This window comes from Sorex araneus, chromosome 6 (assembly GCF_027595985.1).
Source record: "Sorex araneus isolate mSorAra2 chromosome 6, mSorAra2.pri, whole genome shotgun sequence".
In the NCBI taxonomy this organism is placed as follows: Eukaryota; Metazoa; Chordata; class Mammalia; order Eulipotyphla; family Soricidae; genus Sorex; species Sorex araneus.
Genome location: NC_073307.1, coordinates 72,097,096 through 72,115,805, shown reverse-complemented (window position 1 = coordinate 72,115,805; position 18,710 = coordinate 72,097,096). Strand labels below are relative to the sequence as shown.

At 43.7% G+C, this 18,710-nt stretch overlaps 2 protein-coding genes across 3 annotated transcripts in view; both read left to right on the top strand.

Moving 5' to 3' along the window:
• The window catches only part of LOC101553588 (myosin-13), a 174,901-nt gene extending 162,235 nt beyond the window's left edge, over window positions 1-12,666 (top strand). Inside the window, exons 40-41 of the mRNA XM_055143578.1 lie at window positions 9,673-9,727; window positions 12,359-12,666. Of these exons, the coding sequence (XP_054999553.1) occupies window positions 9,673-9,727; window positions 12,359-12,666 (363 nt within the window). The remainder of the gene's footprint in view (window positions 1-9,672; window positions 9,728-12,358) is intronic.
• Window positions 12,667-12,755: 89 nt separating this feature from the next.
• The window catches only part of GAS7 (growth arrest specific 7), a 313,323-nt gene continuing 307,368 nt past the window's right edge, over window positions 12,756-18,710 (top strand). Inside the window, exon 1 of one of the 2 annotated variants that reach the window (XM_055141423.1) lies at window positions 12,756-13,313. Coding sequence is in view for 1 of the 2 variants with exons in the window: in XM_055141424.1 (XP_054997399.1) it covers window positions 13,131-13,313 (183 nt within the window). In the remaining variant the exon portion in view is untranslated. The remainder of the gene's footprint in view (window positions 13,314-18,710) is intronic. The other variant, XM_055141424.1, reaches the window with a different exon arrangement.

The window sequence follows — 18,710 nt, the reverse complement described above, 5'->3', positions numbered from 1 at the left end:
CTTCTTTTAAGTTTGGCTTTGAGTATATGAAGTTCCTGAGCTATTGTTTATCCATAAAATAGTGTATTGTTCCTTCGAGTTTGAGTGAGAGTATAGCTGGATAAAGTATTCTTGGTGAGGCATTCATTTCATTGAGGTTTTTCACTATATCCCACCATTATCTTTAGTCTTGGAGGGTTTACTCTGATTGGTCTTCAGTAAATCTAAGGGGTGCTCCTTTGTATGTGATTTCCTTCTTTGACTTTGATGCTTGCAGTATTGTGTCTCTATCTGTGGCATCCATCATTCTGACTATGATATGTCTTAGAGTCTTTTTACTAGGTCTCTTTTAGCTGGCACTTTTTGGGCTCCTTGGATCTGGATACCTGCATTCTCCAGCTCTGGGAAATTTTCAGCAATGATATTTTTAACTGTGGCTTTTTCACTGGGGTTGTCTCCCTGTCCTTCTGGTACTCTGATGATTCTGATGTTGTTCTCTTGGAATCATCCCCTAGTTCTCTGATTCGCCTTCGAACTATTTTGAGGTCTTTTCCCATTGTTTGTTGTTGCCAGTAAGCTTCCTGCAGCTCATCTTCAAGCTCACTGATTCTATCTTCGTCTGTAGCCATTCTACTGTTGAGAACACCTACTGAGTTTTTTATTTCATGTACCAAAACTTTTATTAATGACACTTCTTATTTTAGCTTTTTTTTCTATTTCTGCTCTCATTTCTTCCTGTATTTTCTTGGCTGTCTGTCTCACTGTTTCTTTCATGTTCTCCTTTATTTTTCTGGATGTCTGTTACACCATTTCTTTGAGTTCATTGAACATCTTCAATTCTTTATCATCTCTAAATTCTTTATCAGAGAGATTATATTTGTGGATAATACCTGTCAAGGCGTCTGGACCCTTTTCATCATCCTCTCCTAGTGATGGGGACATTTTTCACTGTTTCTTCATGTTTTGTAGTAATATGGAGGTGGGACCTTACTGTTCATTACTAGTATTCCCCTCTAGTTGCAAGAAAGGATTCTGGATGAGCTCAGTCGATGGTGATCACCTTTCCCCCCTTCTAGAGTTCCACCTTCCTCTAGGTGCGCCCCTGCAGCTTATGTGAGGACTTTAGTGAAGTTTCAGAAGATGTGTTATTTTATATTGGGCTTGTACAGCTTCTTGTGTCCACCAGAATTATGATGCAATTGAAAGAGGCTACTGGACTATTGGCCTAATGTGTTTGAGATGGCCAGGATATTCTTGACAAAATTAGGTGATGGACATGAAGATGTGAGTCCAGAGTGCTGTGAAAGGGGAAAACAACTGTGATTGCATGAGCAGCCACTGGCCACAAGAAGGCCACGCCCCCTACTGTGATGTAGTTGGGGTGCTGGGTGGTGGTAGGGGGCACGAACCTGGGAGAGGTAGCAAACCAGGCGCTATGCTGGAGGGTGGTGCAGGGGCGGACAGGTTGGCACTTGGGGAGGTTGGGTGGCTCAGGGTCTGAGGGGATGACTGGGGCACAGGTGCAGGGAAAATGGTGGCCTGGGTCAGGCTCACGGACCTGGGACAGAGAGCAAACTGGGCACGGTGTTGATGGGTAGCGCGGGGGTGGACAGGATGGTGCTCAAGGAGGTTGGGTAAACAGCTATTTTTAAAAAATTTTTTTTTGGTGTAGGAGCACTCCTATTTATACAGCCATTGATTAAGCTGAATTGGGCATGAATTCCATATTACCTTTTTTATTCTGAATGTTAATTTTATTTTATTATTTTATAATCATTTTTCTCCCTTTTTATTGATTTGCCGTGAGATACAGTTACAAAGCTTTGATGTTTGAGCTTCGGTCATACAATCATCAAACACTCATCCCTTAACCAGTGCACATTTTCCACCACCAAAATCCCCAATATCTCCCCCCCCCCAACATCCCCCCTTCCAACCCTTCCCCCTGTCTGTGTGGCAGCAGGTTCCCTATACTCTTTCTCTACTTTGGTTACATTTGATATTTTGAAACCAGTCCTGCCACCACTCAAACCTGCCAAATGGCAATGCTAGATGGTTTGTTTCATATTGCTTGTTATGAATAGAATATAATGTCCAGAAAATTCTGTGTCATTCTCTTCCAGGAGCTTTAGTTTGTAGTCTCTGGGTCTTGGCTGCTGATGAGATTACATGGTGCCTGAGGCAGTTTGTGGGTGTGACTGCCAAGCTACTGGAAACCTGGACCTGAGGGGAGGAGGCCCAGACGTGATCCAACTAGGTTTGGAGATCTCAGTCACGGGTTCCCGCTTACCTGGGTTTTTCTTCCAGTCCATTTTTGGTGAGGTTCATCCCATCTTGAGTGAAGCTTGTCCACTCTTGAGTGTGGCTTGTCCAAGCGTGTGGAGAGTGGTCTTGGGCATGGTGGCGGTTGTGTTCTGGGGAGTTCCAGCTGCAGGGGTTCTGCTTGGGGCAGGGAGGGAAACTCAACCTGCTCCCCCCCCCAAGGTGTCCTGGTGAAGACAGCCTGCACTTCACATTGGGTTCTGGAAGCTGAATTTTTAGGGGACAGGCAGAAGGATGACACCTGCCCCTGTCTGAGGCACCCCGATAAAGTCGGCCTGGCTTAAAGTCTGGAGGCATCTCTGCAGCAAGCTGCTCAGTTGAGAGATTCTTCTATGTGTCTCTGGATCATGGCTGTTAAGGAATTTAAGTAGCAACTGGAGGCAGGTTATGAGCATGACTTTCAAGATCCCATGGGGATGGATGAGAGGGACCAGCCCATCCCCTATCCCTTGAGGCCTAGAGTTTGTCATCACTGAACCTGCGTACCTGCACTTCTCACTGGGTTCTAGAAGTTGGCAGTCATCAGAGATTTTAGGGGACAGGCAGAGAGATGATGCCTGCGCCTGTCTGAGGCACCTCAGTGAAGTTGGCCTGGCTTAAAGTTCGGAGGCGTCTCTGCAGTGAGCTGCTTGGTTCGGAGATTCTTTTGTGTATCTTTGGATCATGGCCCTTGTTTCCATCTTTTCCAGAGAAATAAACTATTGGCATATGCCCTGTAGGGTGTATCTACTCGCCCACATTTCTCCATGCCCCCGGCCCTAACTGCGCCTTTTGATCTCTTTTGAGATTTATGGTCTCTGAAATAAGGCCAATAAAAGAGCTTATATAGCTGAGCCGGAGGTGGTTTATGGGTATGGCTCCCACATAACTAACTTTTGGTCATTTAATTTCTTGGTAAACTTGCCCCAAGTTGTTGGGGTCTGGCCCAAAGCACAGCAGCAATTTTGGGAATTCTGGAAGTCTAAAGGCACCATCAGGTAGCTGATGCACTTGTCCTTTACCTACTGGCAGCACCATACCCCCAATAAACACCTATTTAAAAAGATGAAGTTGACCTTAGCAACAATATGTATGGAACTTCAGGTGATTATGTTAAGTGAAAGAAGTCAGAAAGTGGAAGAAAATTTCCATATATGGTATATGAATAAATAAAACAAACAAACTGGGAAAAAACATAACAAAATGCTTCAAAGTCTCTGAAAGATACAGTAGTTATCAAAGGGAAACTGGGATAGAGGAATAGTACAAGAAGTCATTTTGGAGTGGGGGACTGCTTGGGGGACCACATCTAGTGGTGCTCAGGGACTGCCCCTGTATCATGTAATATGAAAATGCCTTAACCCCAAAGAGAGTAATTTTCATACAGTGATGACACTAGGACTTTGATGGTGGATTCTGTAAGACCTACATACACAGAGTGGTGTGAAATTATATCCCCAAGATTTCAACATAATGGTATTTAAAAATAAAGATACCATATCATTTTTGTTGTATACAATAATTTTAACTTCATGGTTTCAATGAAAAATGCCCTATCTAAAACTTTCTCTAAGAGATAGAGTGAAGTAAGTGAAAGAATAAATCCATCCCATTACTCTAAGTTCCTTTTAGACCATCAGTCTATAAATTATGACCTTATACTGAATATAGCCTTGTAGTAATTCAACATAGCCTTGGATCATTAGCATAAAACTCCAATGGGTTTTATACTAGAATCTCTGGGAATGTGGCTGATTTATATATCTGAGCTCAACTTTAGAACTTTTGGTTAAGGAAGCCTGGGGTATGTACACAAAGGTCACTGGTTCTTGTGTACATACCTGGCTGAGATCCATGGGGTAGTGTTATGCTTTCTACCCTTTCTTGTGCGTAGAATCACTGGTTATAAAATATTTCCTGATGGACAAGATATACTCCACATCTGATGAAGAAGAATACCTAAGAGTAGAGCCAGACATCGCTATTTTTGAAAAATCTCCAGGTTGATATCAATATAAATAGCCATATTTGGAAACCACTATTATGGTGAATGATGGATATTGCTTTACTCATGTTCACAGAGAGAAGTTACCTGTATCTCAGAATGGACACCATCATCAGGGAGTATAAGTGAAATGAGGAGGGACAGGTGCAATTGCCTTGCATATTCTGACCCAGGTTCAATTCCCAGCATCACATATGACCCTGAAGCCCTAACATAAGTGAATCCCTGGCATGAAACCAGGAGTAAACCCTGAAAAATACTGGATGTGGTCCAATCCTCTCACCGCCAGCACCACCACCACCACCAATAAATAAATAAACAAATAAATAAAAAAATGCACAAAGTACACAGGGAAACAATAATCTATCAATGCAGGGGACTCTGACTAATGGGTTGTCAAGTTTACCTTTTCTTCTGCTAGACTGACTTGACTTTGCCTGCTTGGCATTCAACCTCTAGAGATGGACCATATGATAATTTAGTACATAAGTCTTGCTGTCATAGATCCTTCAGTATTCAGGGCAATCTTCCCCTCTGATTCCCACTCTGGGTCAGAAATCCACTGGGAGTTTCTTCTGCCTGGGAGTGCAGCCCAAGACCCACCAGGGAACATGTTGCCATGACAATTCTCGCACACTGCTCTGTAGCCCCATTCTGACATACAAAATTGAAATTCACAGGCTTTTTAAACTGCCTGGATTTTTGCACAGGGAGGGGATGTAGGAAATTTTTTCTTTCTGTGCTTGGGGAAATTAAGGAGAGGAGGGGAGGGACAGCAGCTTTAAAAACAAAAATCAAATTTTCAAGCTGGAAAAATAGATAAAGGGTTTAGAGTGCATGTTTTGCATGCAAGAGACCCTAGTGGGATCTCTGGCATTGAATGGTGCTCCCACACTGCTACTAACGAATCCCAATTAGTAATGAATAGGAAGTAATCCCTGAGTACCACCTGTTGCGGTTTAAAAACCAAAACTCAAACCACAACCACAGCAAAATCCCCCAATTTTCCCAGTCTAATGGAATGTAGAAATAAATCTATTTTTCCAATTCTTTCTCTTTTGGCACCACACCCAGCAATGTTTGGATTTAACTCTTGCTCATTTCTTGAGGGTTGTTTCCAATGTGCCTGGGAGACCATCAAGTGCTGGAGATTAAATCTGAGCCTCCTGCATGCAAAACATGCACTTCAGCATTATGAAAAAGAAGTAACTTTAAAGCAAGTATTTTATCTCTCTTTTGATAAGTAAAATAAGACAGTTCTCAAAGGAGTTAAATAATTAAAGTTTCAAGTAAAATCTCAAGATAGCAATGAAAGACCAGAAGGAGGAAATAATTTTCTGTTAAGATCTTGCAAGAAAACAAAAATCCAGATTCCTTCAATCTTTTCAGCGTCCCAAAGCTATAAAACTTTTCACTTCTACTACTGTTCTGAAAAGGAAGTCTTAGGGGCCATCAGGAAATAGTTTAATAGAGAGGTTAGGTGGGAGTTCTATCCATATGCCCCAAGTATGAACCTACCAGCTCTCCTGGTTATTTTTCTTTTTTGGGTCACACCGGACAATGCACCGGGGATACTCTTGGCTCTGTACTCAGGAATTACTCCTGGCAGTGCTCAGGGGACCATGTGGGATGCTGGGAATTGAACCCGGGTAGGCTGCATGCAAGCCAAATGCCCTACCCACTGTGCCACAGTGTGCTGTCTATCTGTGGTGCCACAGTAATATCTGGCTGCCCCACACTTTAGGGGAGTGTGTGTGAGAGCACAGCTAAATGCATATGATCCCTGGTGAGCACTAAAAGTAAAAGATTGGAACAGTTAGGAACTGTAACCCCTGGGGAATATCTGTCAGAACAATGGAAACAATGTGACCCTGGAGTTCAGTGTGATAATACAGCAGGGAAAGTGCTTGTCTTGCTCACCACAGCTGACCCAAGTTCAACCTCCAGCACCCCATTTGGTTCCCCAAGCCCTATCAGGAGTAATCCATGAGGGCAGAGCCAGAGGCGAGCCCGTGAGCACTTCAAGGTATGCCCCAAAGAAACAAACAAACAAACAAAAAACAAAACCAAGTGTGACTATGGAAAACAAGTGTGTGTGCAAGCAACACAGCTAAAGGAGGTTTGTACACCTACTCATACAATTTGACCAACTGTATGAGAACTGCAACAGGATGTGTGAACCTTGGCAACCACCACAACTGAATGTGAGAGCACTGCAGCCAGATATCCATGGCCCACATCATTGAAACAATAACAAAACCAAAAATAAGGATGAGGGGAAAGGAGAAAACAATAATAATAATAACAATAACAGTGATAATAATAATAATGAAGTCTTAGATGATAAAAAATCCAGGACCCTTCTATGTAGTTAAAGTTAATTTGCTAAAATTAGTATGCTAAGGTGCCTAGCACTGTTTTGTTTTTTTTAATTTAAAAAAAAATTTTATTAGTGAATCACCATGAGGTACAGTCACAGACTTACAAACGTTCGTGCTTGCGTTTCAGTCATACAATTGTCAAGTACCCATCCCTCCATCAGTACACGTTTTCCACCACCAATGGTCCCAGCATCCCTCCACTACACCTATCCCATTCGCTCCACTCACCCAGCCTCTGTGTCAGGGCATTCCCTTTTGCTCTCTCTCTCCTTTTGGGTGTTGTGGTTTGAAGTAGAGGTGATAAGTGACCATTACATTTTGTCTATAGTCTATTTTCAGTCTGTATCTCCCATCCCGAGCGGGTCCTCCCAGCACCATTTATTATCCGAGCTGCCTTTTTTCCTCCGCATGCGAGGCAGGCTCTAAGTTGTGGAGTAATCCTCCTAGTACTTATCTCTACTGTTTTAGGGTGTTAGTCTCCCATTCTGTTACTTTATATTCCACAAATGAGTGCAATCTTTCTATGTCTGTCCCTCTCTTTCTACTAATTTCACTTAACATGATACACTCCATGTTAATTCACTTATATGCAAATTTCATGACTTCATCTTTTCTAACAGCTGCATAGTATTCCATTGTGTAGATGTACCAAACTTTCTTTAACCAGTCATCTGTTCTTGGGCACTCATTTTTTTTAGTTGAATCACCATGAGATACAGTTACAAAGCTTTCATGACTGGGTTTTAGTCATACAATGTTCCAACATCCATCCATTTCCTACCACAAATATACCCCGATCCCTCCTGCCTATCTCTCTCTCTCTCTCTCTCTCTCTGACTCTCTGTCTCTGTCTCTTTTTCTCCTGTGGGGCATTATGATTTGCAATTACAGATGCTGAGGACCCATCATGTTTGGTCCTTTACCACTTTCAGCATGTATCTCCAATCCAGATCGATCCCTTCAAACATCATTATCATAATGGCCCCGTCCAACCAAGGACCAATCCTTCTGACCCTTGTTTCTACTCTCCTTGGGTTATTGATTCATATTATGTTTGTTTTTTTTCTATCCTACAAATTATGTTCATGATAAACAAACTAGTTCCTGATGTTCCATTTGCTCTCAATGGAACAAACATCTCCAAATGCAGCAGCTATGTGTACCTGGGTCGAGAACTCAACATGAGGAATGACTTGCTTCCAGAACTGCACAGGAGGAGGAGAGCAGCATGGAATGCTTTCAAGAATGTCGAAGAAAGTGGTTAAGAGGACGAAGAACCTCCGGCTTCGGGCACATCTTTTCGACTCCACCGTTATTCCTGCAAAAATATATGCCTCAGAGACCTGAGCCCTACAAGAACAGGATGAGAACGCTATTCGGGTATCTCAAAGAGGAATCGAAAGAGCTATGCTTGGAATATCAAATTTTACTCAAGTGCATCTCTGCATCTCTGCAGCAAACTGCTTGGTTTTGAGATTCGTGTGCGTGTCCATTTCCAGGTGTTTGATGTGATTATCCATTTCTGTGTGTGATTAACTTGCATTTTAAGTGTATCATGGTCTGAAAAGCTAGTTGATATAATTTTTATCACCTTAATTTTATGGAGGTGTGATTTGTGGCCCAGCATGTGGTCTATCTTGGAAATTATCCCATGATCTCTGGAGAAGAATGCTTATTCAGCTTTCTGGGCATGAAATGTCAAGTGTGTGTGTGTGTGTGTGTGTGTGTGTACATTTCTTTTATACACTCTTTTATACACTTTCCATTTCTTTCCATTTCTTCCCTCAAATAAAGTATGTCCTTACTGAGCTTATTCTGGTCGATCTACCACAAGGTGATAAAGTGATGTTGAAATTTACAACTATTTAGTTGTTATCAATGTTTTTCTTCAGGTCTATGAGCAATTGTTTTAAGTATTTTGATGGTCCCTCATTAGGTGCATAAACTTTTAGTAATGTGAGTTCTTCTTGTTGTATAGATCCCTTGAATGACCGCCACTGACTGCACTCATTTGTGGAGTATATAATCACATGAATAACAGCACATGAGGTTAACATCCAAGGGCAGTAGATATAAGCCCAGGAGGATTGCCCCATAGCTGGAAGACTGCTTCATGAGCGAACAAGAGAAGGCAGATAGAATAGAGAAGGGATCACTAAGAAAATGATGGCTGGAGGAATCAATTGGGATGGGAGATGTATGCTGAAAGTAGATAATGGACCAAACATGCTGACCTCTCAGTGTCTGTGCTGCAAGTCATAATGCCCAAATGTAGAGAGAGAGAATGGGGAATATTGTCTGCCATGGAGGCATGGAGAGGGTGAGAAAGGGGGGAGGAATACCGGGGATATTGGTCATGGGGAATGTGCACTGGTGGAGGAATGGGTGTTTGATCATTGTGTAATTGTAACCCAAACATGAAAGCTTATAACTATCTCACAGTGATTCAATTAAAAAAAATGACCTTCACTGTCTCATATTCTTCAGTCTGAAGTCTATGTGGTATCGCCACCCCAGCTTTTTTGAGGGAGTTTTTTGGTTGTAAAATTGTTTTCCAGCCTTGCCTTTGAGTCTGTGTTTGCTCTGACTTGTGAGATGTATTTCTTGCAGGCAGCAGGATATTGGGTTCAATTTTCAGATCCGTCCTGCCACTCTGTGTCTTTTAGTTGGTATTTTTGGCTCACTGACACTTGAGAGAGATCATTACACAGTTTTGTCCCATATTTCTGCAAAAGTTTTGTGTGTTTGAAAGAAGCTTCTTGTCATAAAGTATCCCATTTCATTTTTCCTGTAATCATGGTTTTGAGTCCATAAATTCCTGAGTTGTTTGTCTGTGCAGCTGTGTATTATTCCTTCAAATATGAATGAGAGTCTAGTTTGGTAAAGTATTCTTGTTGAGGCATTCATTTCATTGAGTTTTTTCACTATATCCTAGTCTAGTAGTATATAGTAAAGTATTCTTGTTGAGGCATTCGTCTCATTGAGTTTTTTCACTATATCCTGCAGCGTCTTCAGGCCCAGAGAGTTTCATCAGATGAGTCTGCTGTAAATCTTACTGATGGTCCTTTTAAACAATTTCCTTCTTTTATCTTGCCGCTTTCATTATTCTATCTCTATCTCTGTCTATGGTTTTCCTCACTCTGATTAGGATGTATGTGTCTTAGAGTATTTTTATTTGGGTTTCTTTTAGTTGGTACTCTTCAGGCCTCCTGAATTTGGGTGCATGAGCTCATCTGCTCTGGGAATATCTCAGCAATGATGGCTTTGATAGCTGCTTCTTCATCAGGGTTTTCTTCCTGTCCCTCTGGGACTCCAATGATCTTTATGTTATTCCTATTGGCTTCATCCCAGTTTTCTCTTGACATCATTTTCTGCTGTTGTTTGGACATTTTGGAGCTCACTGATTCTGTTCTTAGCAGTTGTTACTCTGCTGATGAGGCCTTCCAGTGAGTTTTTCACGTTACCTACCAAGTTCTTCATTTTTGCTGATATTTTTGTTTGTATTTTCCTCATTTCTGCTCTTAAATCCTCTTGTATTTTAATGACAGTGACAGTGCATTCCATTGCTTCTTTGAGCTCCTTATACATTCTTAAAAGCTCCACTCTAAATTCCTTATCTGAGAAGTTATATAGTTCATTACTAATATTTGGTTCATCTGGGGTAGCCTCTTCAATTCATTAAGCCTGGTGAGTTTCTGCAATGTTTTAACATTGTGACCTTTGTGGTTTGGAGTTGTTTCTTATATGTTATTGTTTGCTTAGAACCCTATAGTTGTTTTATCTTTGGATGTTACAGTGAGTTATAAAGAGGTGAAGAAATGCAAAGCCTGGGGTCACTTAATTCTAATATAAGACATAGATGAAGTTACTTTTTCACATAAACATACTAGGGTCTGCATGCTTTTGAGGTTAGAGATTTTAAAGTGATGCCATGAGGGGTAGTTCTGGGGGCAAAAAGCTGAGGGTCCAGCTTTCCATTTGTGTGGGTGTCAGACTTTAGGCTGAGGGAGGTTGAAGAACCTGCTGCAGTCCACACACGTGAGTTTAAGATGTTAGATGGACCACCTGGAACTGTTTCTATGATTACTTGACTTAATATCCTATGATTTAAATATTACTATCATTTTCTAATGATGAAGGAAACAGAGATCCAAGAGATTCAAGAAATTTCCCAAGAGCAGTCACACAGCTACGAAGCAGTAGATCTGAGCATTGGATATAGGAAATCCAGAGCCTATCTACACATTCAACTAGTAATTAAATTTAACTATCTTAAGTCCTACGTTCCAGTTATAGGATTCAACATCCAATCACAGATGGGGACCAGGCCCAAAGTTGTTGGAAGACTTGTCTGAGGTCACTTGAGATCAAGGACAGCACTGCTGATTAGTTCATCTTTACTTCTATTACACTGTTATTAGGTATCCATTGTTATTAGGAACCAGAGGGTGCTTTCTTAATTTGTATTTGGCAATGAACCACAAAGATAACATATATTTCCTGACTTTGACAGGGTGGACTAGAGAAAGCAGCATTCAACAGACAATGTGCCAGGTCTGATACCAGAACCTGATCATGTCCTTGACTAACTGTCTAATGGTGGAGAAGTCATATTCGTTGAGTCTATTTTCTCTACCTACAAATTGGGAGCAATAACCAAAATAACCCATAGGATTAGAGAAATAAAAAGAAATAAATTGATATACATTATCAACTTTGGTACTGCTCTGATTGGATCATTTGGAGCTAAAGTATATGGAAAGCTGTGTAGGATTAATTAAAAGTAAACCACAACTACCTAGCTCATTAGAACCTTAAGGGATTCTGAGTTGAAATAGAGCTGTTCTAAAAAGGCTACTTTTTAAAGAAAGATTGTGCTGGAATTTGACTCAAACCATTAGTAAAATGTGCAGGACTTTAAGGATTTTGTAGTCTGGCCAGGCTGTGTTTTTGGTTTTTAATTTTTTGGAGGGGGGCTACACATAGCTATGCTCAAAGCTTACTCCTGATTCTGTGCTCAGGATCACTTATGGTGGAGCTTGGGAGACCATAGGGGATATTGGATATTGAACCCACTTGTCAGGCATCAGCAAGGTAAGTGCCCTACCAGCTGTATTCTTTCCAGCACCAACTGGACTGGAGGCATCTAGGTAGGTTTTGTGGAGGAACAGAAATTCACAGTCTGAGAAATTTGGATTTAATGAACTATAAGGAGTTACAGAAGGTTAATAACCAGGATGTAAAGTAAGCTAACCAGGATGTAAAGTAAACTATTAGAAGCATAGAGAGAAATAAAAGGGTTCAGATATTTTACAACTTAAGAAAATGAATTTGTTTTCCTATTGAGTAAGTTAGCAAACTCAGATTTCTTTTACTTCTAAACTCTTGTCCAAGGTCAACTTCAGGACAGTAGGTACCTTGGGTGAGCCTACCTTCCCTGGCAAAGAAGTTGGAGACGCCTGTCCTTCCCTCCCTTTCTCACACCAGGCTGTACTCCTGGCTTACTCCTGGCTCTGAGCTCAGGAATCACACCTTGCAGAGCTCGAGAGACTATATGGGGTGCTGGGATGGAACCTGGGTTGGCTGAGCGCAAGGAGCGTGCTCTATTACCTCTTCAACCTTTCTTCTTCCATTCATCCACATCGGCCAGCTTCCAGTTCCCTCAACTCCGACTCCACTGCTTCCTTGCTAGGTCTTTCTGGGAACACTCTGCCTGATGCCAGACTCCACGGCTCAGACCTAAGCCCTCAAACCTGTCTCTCACCCCGTTTAGCTTCTCCTGAGGCAAGTTCACCCCCAGGTTCAACATCGATAGTGAGGGCCACAGACCACTCAGCGAGGCCGAGAGAGGTTTCTGCTTCGGTGTTTCTGTGGTGCGGCCGCGAGCTCCCACCCAGGCCACCGCCTCCTCAGCCGGCCCGCGCCAGGCCAACCCCAGCGGAGAAACCTGGTCGCCGGGGCGCGGCGCCCGGAGCCCTGGGCAGCGGCGCTTGCACGTAGCCAGCCCCCGGCTCGCCGCGCGCTCGCGGCGCTCCCGGGAAGTTGTCTCCGAGCCCGCGGCGCCGCGGTCTCCTCCCCCGGGCCCCGCCCCCAGCCGAGCCGCGGGCCGCCTGTCTCCTCAGCCCGAACCCGGGCCGTCGATCTTCTCAGCCCCGAGCCGGGCCGCCGATCTCCTCAGCCGAACCGGGCCGCCGGACTCCTCAGCCCGCGCCGGGGTCGCGGGTCTCCTCAGCCGGCGCCGGGGTCGCGGGTCTCCTCAGCCCGCGCCGGGGTCGCCGGTCTCCTCAGCCCGCGCCGGGGTCGCCGGTCTCCTCAGCCCGCGCCGGGGTCGCCGATCTCCTCGGCCCGCGGCGGAGCCGCCCGTCTCCTCGGCCCGCGCCCCCGGCCCCGCGCCCCGCGCGCGTCTCCCGCGGCGCGAGGGGGCGCGGCCGGGATGCCGGCCGTGTGGTGAGCGGCGCGGAGCCATGTCCGGCGCGCGCTGCCGGACCCTGTACCCCTTCTCCGGGGAGCGGCACGGCCAGGGGCTGCGCTTCGCCGAGGGCGAGCTGCTCACGCTGCTGCAGGTCCCGGACGGCGGCTGGTGGGAGGGCGAGAAGGACGACGGCGGCCGCGGCTGGTTTCCCGCGAGCTACGTGCAGCTGCTGGAGGTGAGCGGGCGGCCGCGGGGCTGGGCGCGCCGACCTGTGGCGGGGGGCGGCGCGGGGGGCGGCGCGGGGGCAGCGCTTCGGCCCCGGCTCCCAGGCGCGGGCAGCGCGAGACCCGCGCCCCGGGCCGGCCTGTCAGGGCAGACGTGCCGGCCTGGGGCGACTTGTTGCACGCGTGGGTTCGGGAACTGGCCGCGGGGCCTGCGGAGGGCTCCTGGGTGGACGCTGCAGGAGAGATGCCCGGCTGTGGCCCAGGGCCAGCGGCACAGCCTGACCGCTCAGGGACGACGGGCTGCTCCCGGCGCTGCTCACTGCGCAGCCCAGCCTGCCTGCACATAGTGGTGCGGAGGCCCACGAGAGTGCCCGCTCTGCTGGCCCAAATCACAGTTCAGAACTTGGGTGTGACTTTGTTCTGGGCTTCTGGCCTGGTCCCAGGGCCGAGCCAAGTCGGCTGGCTGTTTTTTGTCCAAGTGACAGTTGGGAGGCCTTGTCCTAATCGCTGAGCTCATGGTCATATGCCGAGTGGAACCGAAGTTTCTAAAGTCCTCTGGGTGGGGCGGGAGGGGAGGAATGCCCTTTAAGACACTGCCTTTAGTAAAAGGCTTCATGACCTGGTATTGTTGTAAAGACCAAATTAGTGGTTACCTCCGATTGTGTAAGTCTGCAGAAATGCTCTGGTAAAACCCAGCCCGAGTCATGGAGATGGACTTCATTATAATTGAACACTGCACCTACTTCGCAAACAACAAAGTAGCAAATTCTGACGACAATGGTCTGTGCAGCACACAAAAAAAGATAGGGGTGAAATGATTTGAGAGTAAGTTTGCTGGAGAAGTATCCTTTGGAAATAGACTCTATTATTAAGAATAGAGCCTGACTTCAGTGAGGTACATTATGTTTCTTTCAGAATCAGAGACCAACAAAATTCTTTCTTTAAATTAGTAGCATTTAAGCCAAGGTTATGCACTAAGGACCTCTCACTAAGGCTTCCAAGTCCATGTTCTGGAACCCTCTCTGTTCAGTATTTTGAAAACCTGTACATATAGCAGACACAAAGACATAGGCATGTTCCTCAGCATTCCTAGCTCCATTGGTGAATTCAGTGTGAGAGAAAGCAAGTCAATCCTTTTTATAAAGCTCTGAGTTGTTGATAAGTCAAGCCCTACAGAGAGATATCAATTATAGAGTTCTTTTGATATCCATTCATTTCCAAGAAATACTTATGTGGAAAATTTGGCAGTTGAATGTCTGACCTGTGGGGAGTGTCCTAGATAGAGTCAGTCAGCCTAGATACACTCAGATTCAGGGTGATGGTAATGCTGGTGACTCTTTTGGCTGTTAGTAGGACTGTAATGGCTCTTTTTCTTTCTTGAGGAAAGGGAGGGTGGAACTGATCCAGGGAACAAGCCAAGCCGAATGATGAACCCAGACAGTCTTGAGTAGCTCAGCTGTTTCTCATGCCATAAACATACTTAGGAAACCTCTGGTGCCTAAGTATCTTTCAAACAACTCCTTATGGCAAGATGGGGCTGAAGTGTCTATCAGTGAATAGTATCCATGAAAGGGGGTTCCATTTGTTCTACTCTGCTCTAGTAGAACAAATACTATTATACTACATTTTTACCAGTTCTCTTGGAAACTCTGCAAAGAGGGAGGAACAATCTTTATTTTATAGACCCACAAAATGCGAGAAAGGTAAAAGGAAATTGCCCAGAGGATAATGCTTGTATATTTGGTTAACAGGTCAGATGACTGAGTAAGGGTGGTTTGCTTTTTCAAGCTAAAAGGCTATGGGGGGAGGCCTGAATTCTTTTGGAAAGGGTCAGTATGACCCCTGAGGGAGTATGACCAACTGATGATGACATCCCTTAATTGGAGACTAAACTGCTGGTACTGCTTCTCATGTGGAGCATGTCTACTGCTAACCAGGCAATTTGATTACATTTGGTGACTGCTGGCTTTTCCACAGGTATTCACTCAGGTATTCACTCAGGGAAGCTCCTGGGCCAAGTAATACAGTTCCAATAGAGGAGTTGATAGGAAGCTAATAGGTCTTTCCATCTTGAAACTTTATGCTTAAGCAGACTTGATCTAAAGGTGAAGACTTGATCTGAAGGGCTGGAGGATAAGCAGCCAGAGTTCTTAGGGATAGTATAAGTCATCAAAGACAGGCATATAGAGTTCTTATGCTGAACCAGCAAATGAAATTAGAGACTGGAGATATACTTAGTAGGTATTTATCAAGCGCGTAGGAATTAATGTAGAAGCCAGAGGCCAGGAAAAGGGTCCACAGATACTTACTGAAGGTGAAAAGTTTCACGAACTGTCCAAGGTTTCTGACACTGATCTTGCTTGAGATATGGAGTTCAGAGGTTCAAGGGAGTAGTTGGGGAAACAAATACAGAGAAAATAGACTCCACTGAATTTCTGTGGGAGGGTTGGAAAGAGACTGCAAAACTGAAGAGACAAAAATGACATTCATGGACTTCTTCGTAATTCATATGAAGAAAAAGTAGAAAGAAATAGATAGGTTTGGGCTTTTACAGGAAATACACCACATAAAGGGGAGTTAGGAACTAGTTCTAAGCAGTTGAACCATCTGCTTTGATGGCCAGCAACCCTGGAGAGAAATATCATTTTTGGATTCTTGTTCCAGTTACTGGAGAAATTTTTTTGATCGAGACTCCAAGGAATTGTGGTGGCTGTTAGGGAATCCTTGGCCCACATAGAGGCTTATGGTGGCTCTGGTCGTCAAGGACTAGTCACAAACATTCTGGCAATCAAAGTTCTGGCAATATGTTCCCTCCAGAAAAGGAAGGAGACCTGAAAAGTAAGATCCACAGCTGCCATGAGATGGATTCTAACACAAAACAGTCAAAAATTTTTTTCTTAAGGGTCACGTCAGCAATGAACAAGGAGAGAAGCTGAGAACTCTTCTATTACTTAAGAAATGTGGAGACTTGGGATGGGCAATGAATGGAGGTTTTAGAGACATATATTGCCACCTTCAAGTTATGCCTGAGTTCACCTCATAGATATGGAGGCCTAACTTTAGGGGAGTTCCCACCAGACTTTTGGGGTATAGGAAGACTGAGAAGCAGCTAGTGGGAAAAGTATTATAGCTCGAAGGAAAAACCCAGTTCTCTCTTCCCAGGGAAAAGCTGAAGCGTCAGACATGGTGTTTAATACCTGGAAAGACCCAGTGGCTGAAGAGCTGACCCTGGCCTGTGAATTTCTTATTAGCTACTCTTACTTTGAGCTAAGAGCAGAAATTAGTTAATTGGAAGACAGCCCACTGGAAAATAAATTTCAGAGCTTTTTGGAAATATGGGAGGTGGAATGACTGGATTAAGCAGACTGGATGTAAATACAGCAGAATTTTCTTGACCTCAGTTGCTGTTTTTAGAATCCAAGCTTCTGGCTGGATGATCCAGAGGCAAGAAGTACTAAAAGACAAGTACTGAGTACTAAGAGAAGTCTAAAAGGTAAGAAGTCGTAAGAGACTAAGATAGTATTTTCTGATTGCAATGGGTCTCCCTTGACTAGGCCTACTTTCCACCATCTGATTTTCTTCTGGAGTAACTGTGATCATGTTATGCTAATAAAATTCTCAATTATGGTTGTAATAGAGAAAAATATTTCTTTATGGAGTCCATCCCAAACCCTTTTATTATTATCTTACACATTTATGTGGGCTGCTGAAGCTCATATAGATGAGTTTTATGTCTGTGTGCCTTAGTGTTTCTTATGCAGTTGCAATGAGATGGTATCTGGGGTTGGAGCACCAAAGAGTCAGGTGGGCTGGAACTTACAAAACAGCACCTTCACTCACATATCTGTTGCTTTGAATTCTGTGTTGCCTTTTTCTCTGCTTGGTAGCTTGTCCTCCAGGACATTTCCACATGTTCTTTTTGTTCTGCAGGGTGGTTAGAATTTTTACATGTTGGCTAAATTCCAGTATCACCAAATACAAATTTCTATGTCTTCTTAAAAGCTCAGAATATTGCTTATTTTCTGCTGTCTTTTATTCGTGAAGTGATATGCAGGGCCATGATAGATTCACAGGGGGGTGAAAGTGCATAAAGGTTTGATTCAGGGAGACAAGACTCACAAGGGCCTTTTTTTGCAGAATCTACCTCAGATGGGTAGAGAAAGATACCCAGGAAAGAGGTGGGTGGTTGTAATCCATTAGAGGGAAACAATGCCTGATTAGACTGATGAGAGTCACAGAGGAAGTAAAAAGTGCAGGGGACTTGGCATTTCTCCATTTCTTTTTAAGATGGGATATTTTTATACAGGCTATATGATAAATGATATGATGCTACTGGATTTAAAACCAGTTTTTCCTGTTCTTGTATTTGTGCTCTGGGACACTGATATAACAGTATAGCCATTTCAGGTCAGTGCTATTTGGTGCTGATATTAATAGGAATGGCTCATCTGAACTGTCTGACATCTTGTAGATGCTTTATATGATATATTGATTTTTACATAAGGCCTTTTCTCTGCAATGTGAAAATTACCTAAAGTGGTGTGACTTTTTCCCTCTTGCCACTTTTAAAGGTAGCCATCAGCTCTGTTAACTCAAGATATAATTAAGTCTCATGAATGGTGTTACTGTGACCAAAAAGACAAAGGTGTTTTCTGATATCTTCACTGAGTTGTCTTTCCTGTTCATTTAGGGGCTGTATTTGTATTTCCTGCTGCTTTCAAACCTATCTTTAGTCCATCATTTAGACCACTTCCCCACCACACCCCTCCCCTTTACTAAGGTTGTGTGCTAGTCTGGTCAAGTGGCTAACCCACAGGACTTCAAAGCAGGATTTAACAATTTTTTTTTTAAATTCAGGGCATCTTCAGACATGTTCCCTTAGCAACAATTTGGCAGAAATCCCTAACATCTGTTAACTGCTTTGTGAATCTGTGCTACGTACTTAGACTCATGAATGAGGTGCTTGACCTGCTTGGACCTAGCATAAATGGGCCCATATTTTATCTGAGAGTCTCATATGTGAGCATGGTCCATTATTTTCTGGCCTGTGTGTGTGTATAAATCAAAAAAGTCTTATATACATGTTAGGTATTAGGGTTTTTATCAAATTTCTCCTGGGTCATTGTTCTCTCTTATTTTACTCTCTTATTTTTCACAGCATCATGGCTGTAAATGATAAAGTTGGGTTTGTTTCGTTTTTAACAGACTGTCAAGACTGATCCCCTGGACTTAATTGCAAAATTAGTATATTCTTCTCTTCCTGCAACAGTAATGCCTGTGGGATGGTGTTTATGCCTGTGAAGGGTAGTAGAAAGGTCAGTCACTTTACCCTTTAGTAAGCAGAGCATGGGAGATATTCTATGGTTTGGTTTAGTAGTTGTATGAATTGTAAGTTTTTTTATAGAATC